At 31.3% G+C, this 8147-nt stretch overlaps 1 protein-coding gene across 1 annotated transcript; it reads left to right on the top strand.

Moving 5' to 3' along the window:
- Window positions 1-2921: 2921 nt before the first annotated feature.
- Window positions 2922-4618, top strand: LOC123694881 (F-box protein SKIP19-like). Its single transcript, XM_045640483.1, has 2 exons — window positions 2922-3110; window positions 3194-4618. The coding sequence occupies exon 2, from the start codon at window positions 3206-3208 to the stop codon at window positions 4241-4243; it is 1038 nt and encodes a 345-aa protein (XP_045496439.1). The 5' UTR covers window positions 2922-3110; window positions 3194-3205; the 3' UTR covers window positions 4244-4618.
- Window positions 4619-8147: the final 3529 nt, after the last annotated feature.

Here is an 8147-nt window from a genome sequence, read left to right as displayed (position 1 = left end):
TTTAATTTATATTTCAAAAACTTTATAATCAGTGGTTAAGGGCTTTTGGATGCTTTTGTACTACGATTCTATATAGTTGTACTAAATTTTAATCTTACTTATGTTAAAAATTTGCTGCTGTCTGAGGCTTTGCTTCTTTAATTAATTACATCCCCTAGGTCACCAATGGAAAGGAAAAGGATCAAAAGCTTTTAGGTTTAAGTATTAAGGATTTCAACACTATCTAAATTAATGGTTTTCGCGTCTGTCTGTGAGTAACAAGTATTTTAAACTCTTTTACTAAATGACTCTTTTAAGTTTTTGATAAAATTAACCCTTTTTTCACGTCATGTTCACGTTTATTTCATTACAGAGGCTCATTTAGGGGTTAAGATTGAGATAAATCTTCTAGAATTGCAATTATAACGTTATTTTATAAATACTCTTATGCGAAGCCATCATACGAGTCACGGATATGTGAGTACAACAAACAATGTAAACATAAATCTTTTTCTGAAAAAAAGTTAAGACTTGTGCACGAGGCTTTTGAAAAAAAAAAAACATCCTGGTTTCAATAGGGCTTCAAGCTCTTATATGTGGGATGCTCTTAATAAATAATGTTGCTTATCAAATGATTAGAAGACTCTTTCATCCACATCCAGAAAATATAATATACCAGAATATATGTAAAATAGCAGGAGGTAGAAATAGAAAACTTTTTATTTGCTACCATGTTAAAAAAATACAAATCTTAATAATCTAATATAAAGAAAAGAAAAAAATAGATATAGTGGCAAAATGGACTCCCCGCCAGCGGGTCAAAGGTAGTGTACTCATAATAATTTTTGTATCACCATCTCAAGTACATGGCTTGACAGTCGATTACTAATTCCACCCAAGGGGTAAATTACATCATTAATAAATAGTACAGACTGTCTATGTCCTCTTTCTCGGTTGTAGAGACTAATCAGAGTCTAAACAGAGAATTACGATTGAAAGTTCGCACTGTCGTAACCATTACCTACCAAATTTTCGTAACTTTGACTTGTTATATTTTCCGTAATTTTGTTGCTAGATTGTATTAAACTTAGTAAACCTGATCAGAAACAATACGTCTTGTAAAAGAAAATCAAAAGCAATCGGTACTATGCTTGGGGGCGACACAATTACAGCATCACACTCATCCCCGAAACTGATGCATCACCAGAATCGGATAACTGCCTTTTAGCTAAAAAATGAGGGTTAGCTGCTTTGTAACTAAGCAAAAAAATGTAATTAGAATTTTTCCTAAATAAAGTTACTTAACTAAAAAAGCGTTAAGGGCGAGTAACTGCAAATAAGGTAAGGATTTCCATTGGAATCGTTATATGAAAGCATATCACAAAGCAGTTGTAGTCAGTTTGCGTCCCTATAGTCAAGTATAATCTGATGACGTACTTTTAGTCAAGTAAAAAGCTAAAAAATAATTATTAAATGTGGCGGTTAAGGTACTTTAAAGAAAATTTAGCGAAGTAGTGTTGGTTAGACGCTTTCAAGTTATGGAATCGCCGAAAATTGTGTTACTTAACGGCTCACAATATTTTCTTATCTCTATAACTATTAATGCTAGAGAAATGATTCTTAGACAGAAAGATAGAGAATTTTGAACTTTGTTACCCTACATTTAAAACTGAAAATTGACCATTTGAGGGTTAACGGCTTTTTAGTTAAAGGACGGCAGTATTGTGTATTTGGCGCTCTTAACTGCCTTTAAAATTTAAATTAGTAAATAGTAACGGAATTAAAACGGAATGTATTATGTCGAACAACGAATGAATATGTCAGAGAAGGGCCATCTTAACAAATTTATTATAATCATGGTTAAGGTGGCTGCGTTTTTAACAAACATTAATTGATATAGAAAAAAAAAACAGTAAAGAATTTTTTTTAATAGGTACCAGCTTTCTGCTCGCGGCCGCGGCAGCGCGGTTTCACCTGCTTTGTCTCAAAGCTAATAAAGCAAATATGTAAGTACTAAAACCTTCCTCTTGAATCACTATCAAATAAAAAACTGCACTAGCGGCCGGCGAGTGCCAGAAGCGAATCGCTTTTTAAAAAAGAAACAAAAATGGTCATATTTCGTGAAATGGCCAAACTAAATTGGCCATTTCTTGAAATGAGCAAATCTACGATATGGCCACGACATATACTTCTATGCTAATATTATAAAGTTGAAGAGTTTGTTTATTTGAACGCGCTAATCTTGGGAACTACTGGTCCGATTTGAAAAATTCTTTGAAAAAAAAAATCGGTGTTAGATAGCCCATTTATCAAGGAAGACTATTAATATCATCACGCTAAGACTAACAGGGGCGGAGCAATGCGGGTGAAACCGCGGGGAACAGCTAGTATCTCATGTACACGGGAATCGATTTTGCATACTACATTGTAGTCCCACGAGACACGAGTACCAGTGTTCTGTGTTGTAGTTGTAGTGATTTTTATCTATTAACAATAATAACCCGAGCCTCGGTCATCGCCGCAGAGTGGCCAGCTTATCGGTCTTCTATCGGATTCACTTTGGAGAGTGCGCTGCGGAACTGCACGATCTCGTTCCGCCCACAGTTCCGCCATCCCCGTTCTTCCATCGATCGTCGAGGCGCACAGATTCTAGGCATCGCCATATGGTGGACGTTCCATGTACCCGGACTAAGCGGTTCGATTCCACATTCTTTATCCGAACCGCGAGGGACTGGAACATGCTTCCTGAATCTGTGTTCCCTGACGAGTACAATATGGGGGTCTTCAAGCGTAGAGCGAAAGGTACGCCACAGCCACAGCCACAGCGCTTCCCTATACCCAATAAAAAAAAATAATTATTATTATTACCTACACGCAGTCGCCTGTCAGTGTCAAATGTCAGATTTGAAGTATGTCATAGGATTGATATTTGAATTTTAGCATTTCGGTAAAAAATATTATTTGGATTTGTCAAAACAAATTTTGAATTTTGGCCAAATTTTATTTAGAAATTACAATGATTTGCAATAATTGAGTAGGTATACATACGCAAAAGATAAGCAGACAGCATTGTTCTAATTGTGATACAAATGTTTGAAGTCAAACAAGTAGTACTTATATCTTCGAATAAGGTAAATAATTCTTCTGCATTCATTTCTATAGAAGCTTTTTTATATTTTTATTTTTATGTGTATTATATTTCTTGATTTTACAGTAATAAAGAAGCATGGATGAAGACAATCTTAGTAACTTAGTTCAATTGAACGATTTACCTGATGAATTGATAGTACTAATATTTAAATATCTGGCGTTAGAGGAAATTCTTACTTGTGAGAATGTTTGCAAGAGGTGGAGAAAACTTGCCCGTGATCCGTGTTTATGGAGACAATTTGCGTTCGTTTATTCTGGTAAGCCAGGGCAGAGTGAAGTAAGTGATAAAAATTTGATGATCATAATAACCCATAGTGAAATTATTTACAGTTTGAAAATCCAATATGTTTATAATTATTCGGTTATAAAAGATGTGATTGAGAAATGTAATAATTTAATATCATTAGAATTGGTTATGTGTAGGATTGGCAAAATTTTTGAAGAAGATATTAAAAAATGGCCTCATCTGAGAAAACTAAGCATGAAAAATTCTATTCAACTTTCAAGTAATGTAGATTGGATGTTTCCTTTTAACCAACTCAAAGAACTAAAGTATCTGGCTTTGTCTGACTTTGGCTTAACTCTCGCTAACTGTGATTCTCTGTTGGATTGTACCAAACTGTGCCACATATATATAGAGAAAATCAGGGATTTGGATTTAGAATTTATTAAAAAATTAATTTCATGTAAACAAGGTAAATTGGAGACATTGCATATATATGGAGGTGACTCTGTTGATGACTGCTGTCTCAATTTGTTGTCTAAGTGTTCTAAACTTAAGGATTTAGCAATAATTAGATGTGAAAACCTCACAGATGAAGGTCTGATATCCTTAGTCAATTTTAAGAAATTACAACATTTGCAAGTTTGGAACAATAGTAATTTTTCAGAAATGATTTTGTTAAAAGTTTTAGGAAGTTCTAATTTAGTCACATTGCAAAGTTTGAGCTTGTCAAGAATCAAAAACATTTCACCAGTTATTGTAGATATTATATCAGAGTATTATAAGAACCTGAAGTTTTTAGCTTTGTACCAATGTCCACGCATTATAAACACAGATTATGAAAAACAACTTAAATCAAAATTTAGAAATATTGATGTTGTATTATATTGATTTATAAAATATTTAATTTTTAAGTTTTATATTTTAAGATACAAGTGTGATAGATAAAGCAGTACATAATAATATATTGTAAGGGTGTTAATTTGTTTATGAGCACATAATAAATATTGTATAGCAGTTGCAAATCTCCATTTAATTGCTTATGGAAATATGTATGATTTTATTGTTGATTGTATTAATGTAGAAATTAAGCCACAATTATATCTTTTTATTATAAGAAGGAATAACCAAAGTTTTTTCTTATAGAACAAGTTTCTGTGTATTTGTAGATCTACAGACAAACTAAATATATTTTGATGTATTGTACCTGAATATTTGTCGAAGATAGCTATAGATTTGATAATAAATAAATATTATAAAATAAAATGACATACTTTGATTTCATAAACTAAATATAATGAATCACAAAACATTATTATAATTGCATGTTTTAAGAAAATACAATAGAAATAAAGACAGTTTATACATCATCAAATAAATGAGCATGACAGTAAATTGTTATTCAAATCCAAGAAATTTTTGAAACTTCCAATTAATATTTTACATCCATACTAATATTATAAATGCGAAAGTAACTCTGTCTGTCTGTCTGTTACTCAAACACGCCTAAACTACTGAACCAATATGCATGAAATTTGGTATGGAGATATTTTGATACCCGAGAAAGGACATAGGCTACCTTTTATTGCGAAATATGTACCACGGGTGAAGCCAGGGCGGACCACTAGTATTACATATATAAAAAAAGAACTATTACTATTTGTCTACCTTCTCACTAATGTAACAACATTTTTAGCTACTGTTTTTAATCTGACAGAACTAGATCAATAGCTGTTCTGCATATTGTTTATTACATTTTTAATTTGTTCTTTTATATAGATGGCATAGTACATTAAAAAATGTAATTTGTTGCGGGCCTCCAATGGGCAATATAGCTTGTGGGTTGGGTAACATACTATCAGTGTAAGTGTGCAAAATTAGCCTATGAAATTACTTGCCAAAATTACACCTAATATTATGAAATAACTTTGTTTTTCATCAATTAATATGGATAATTTCTGTTTCAATGTTTCATTACATTGCTTTATTTTTTTTGTAAAGACCCTATTCACAATAGGGATATTTTATGGAGGATAGTCAAAGCTAAATGGCCAGATAGAAAAAGACCTTTAAGACTTTCTACAAATAAATATGAAGTCAATGTTTTTGAAGTCAATAAAATATATGAATAGAGCTACATCATATTTGCTTTTGGCTAGCTAAAGAGTATTGCTGGAGTGTCCAAATGGATATATTATGTAATATATTTTAATATGAAATAAATAATAAATTCCAGATATTTATATACAGTAATATGTCTTTATTTTAATTGTTCTAAAATTACATCTAGACAAATATTTCATAAAATGATGTTTTTAGACTAAAAATATTCCAAAACATTTACAAGATACATTTAACTACTCTCTATAAACCCAAGTAGCCCTAAAACAAGGGAAGTCAACTAATTAAGTGCTTATTTTCATATTTTATCATTTATCTTTATTTCAAATTGATCTCAGATGGACTTTGTAAAAATAACATTATTTTTAAATATTTAACATTTCCAATTTCATTATATTAACTTCTTGATAACATACACATTTCGACTTAGGTCTTTAAAAGGAACATAATGACTCCCTAGACTTAAAATCAGGGATTATAGTGAAATGGAAAATGTATGCAGAATAACTTGTTTATTTCCATTTTCAAATATTGAGACCAGATCATCTATTGACACACAAATCCCATTGTGGTAAAAGTATAGATTACTTGTAAAAAGAACACACTTTAAATATATTAAGACAAAACACATAAAATGAAACAGAATAATTAGGGAAAACAGGCTAATATGAAATTATAATTATTATATCACGAAAAAAAAAATTTTTGGGATTTATTCATTATGAATTTCCATGAAATTTGTATAATAAAAAAAGAATTACAATTATGTAATTTAATTATTAAAGAAAGCACATTTGAACCATTGAGATAATATTAATATGGAGCAGACACCACGAACAAAATCTGTGCGCCAAGCGAGGCGGCGCGGGGCGCGCGAATGACGGCTAGACAGTCATAGATTATGCGATGTCTTTGTACTTACTTAATATTTATTTTAGGTATAAACTGACTTTACTACGCGGGGCTAACAATATCTGGCATATAATATAGGATGATGTAAATAGTGACGTCATATGGAATAATTTAATTTTTTTCGTGTTTTAGGTTCAGTCAGGGCTATGGGAAGTTTTATTCCTTACAAATTGAGCCTTTTTTTAGAAAAAAAAAATAATTTTTCCCTTTCTTCACGGCCCAGACATGGAAACCTTGAATAGAAAAAATATTAATTACTTATCTCTGAACTAGCGGTCCGCCCCGGCTTCGCCCGTGGCACATATTTCGCAATAAAAAGTAGCCTATGTTCTTTCTCAGGGTCTTAAGATTGTCTGTGCCAAAGGAGAATGCCCATGAAAGTATGGACCACAGTACAGTGTTTCGTCAATGCCAGAGTGGTTTTGGAGGGTTCTTCGATATTCAAAAGATTTTTACCAATTGATTTTTTTGTGATAAAAACAGGGTTTTCAAGATATTGAGAAAAATGTGAAATAACCTCAAAACTTAAATAACCCCGATTTAGTTAGGTTTATGTGTGATTTAGGTAACATTTTATCGTCCAAAGGTTATTTTTCGATTAACATATTTAATCTATGCGTAGAGCTTATGCTTTCAGACAAAGTCTATCTGTTCATCGGCTAGTGTAGGTAGGCACCAGAAATCTTCCGGGACGGATTTCAAGAAAACCTAAATATATACCTACTTAAAAAATGCCAATTGAGTTTTTATTCGGTTTACATGTTGTTGTTGCTGTTGTTGTTTGAATCATTTTTTCACTACATATTCGAAGAAAGAAACAAATAAGAAATAACTGGTTACCTACCAAGCTATACATATTTATATTATTTTACTTCACTATCTTTGTTAAAACAACCTACAGTGTATAAACAATACCTTAAAGAGTGATTTTATGTTAATTGATTTTTTTTGTAATTCAATGAAAACAATAATCGATATTAATACATTTAGCTATTTACCATAGTAAATGTAATAAGTTACCGCTTGGTTACCGTGGTAACCGGTAATGGACACTAAATCTATAATAACGGATCTAAACAATTACATGTCATATTAGATTTTACAAAACATTCCCTGTTCAAAATATATTTTCCGATGGTAAGAAGGCCTCTAAATTGCCGAGATTTTTTTTAATAGTATTGTTGTCTTGATGCATGAGAAAAACCAGTACCAAAAATGGGCATTCTCTTTTCATCAAAATCGGTCCAGTAGTTTATGAGCCTATTAATTACAATCAAACAAACAAACAAAGTTTTCCTCTTTATAATATTAGTGCAGATAAATAAATAATAATTCAATTACACGTTCAAGTCAGTAGCTTATACAATATCAATTAAAAACTTGATTAAAATCAATTAACAAAAAAAAATTGGTGATTGAGTAATTGATTTTCAATTTTCATATTTCATGATTTCACCTTTTTTCAATTAACAACCAGTCTATGCTTTTCTAAATATGTAAAATTATTATTTTATACTATAAAAATATACGCCAGCAAATATTACTAACAACACTTATTTCATGCCCAATGTCTTACCCAATGTCATATCTTAAATTTTTAATCTATGACAAAATGTCGCCCGCCAAAAATTTTGCTCTAACTAAGTTTTAAAAATTTTTATCTAGTTACTTACTGATGAAAAGTTATTCCTTTGCACTTTTCCGTATTCTTTGTATTATTTGTGCAATATCGTAACACACACGTAGGCATATTTGATGCGTT

This window comes from Colias croceus, chromosome 10 (assembly GCF_905220415.1).
Source record: "Colias croceus chromosome 10, ilColCroc2.1".
In the NCBI taxonomy this organism is placed as follows: Eukaryota; Metazoa; Arthropoda; class Insecta; order Lepidoptera; family Pieridae; genus Colias; species Colias croceus.
This window is presented reverse-complemented; position numbering and strand designations above follow the sequence as displayed.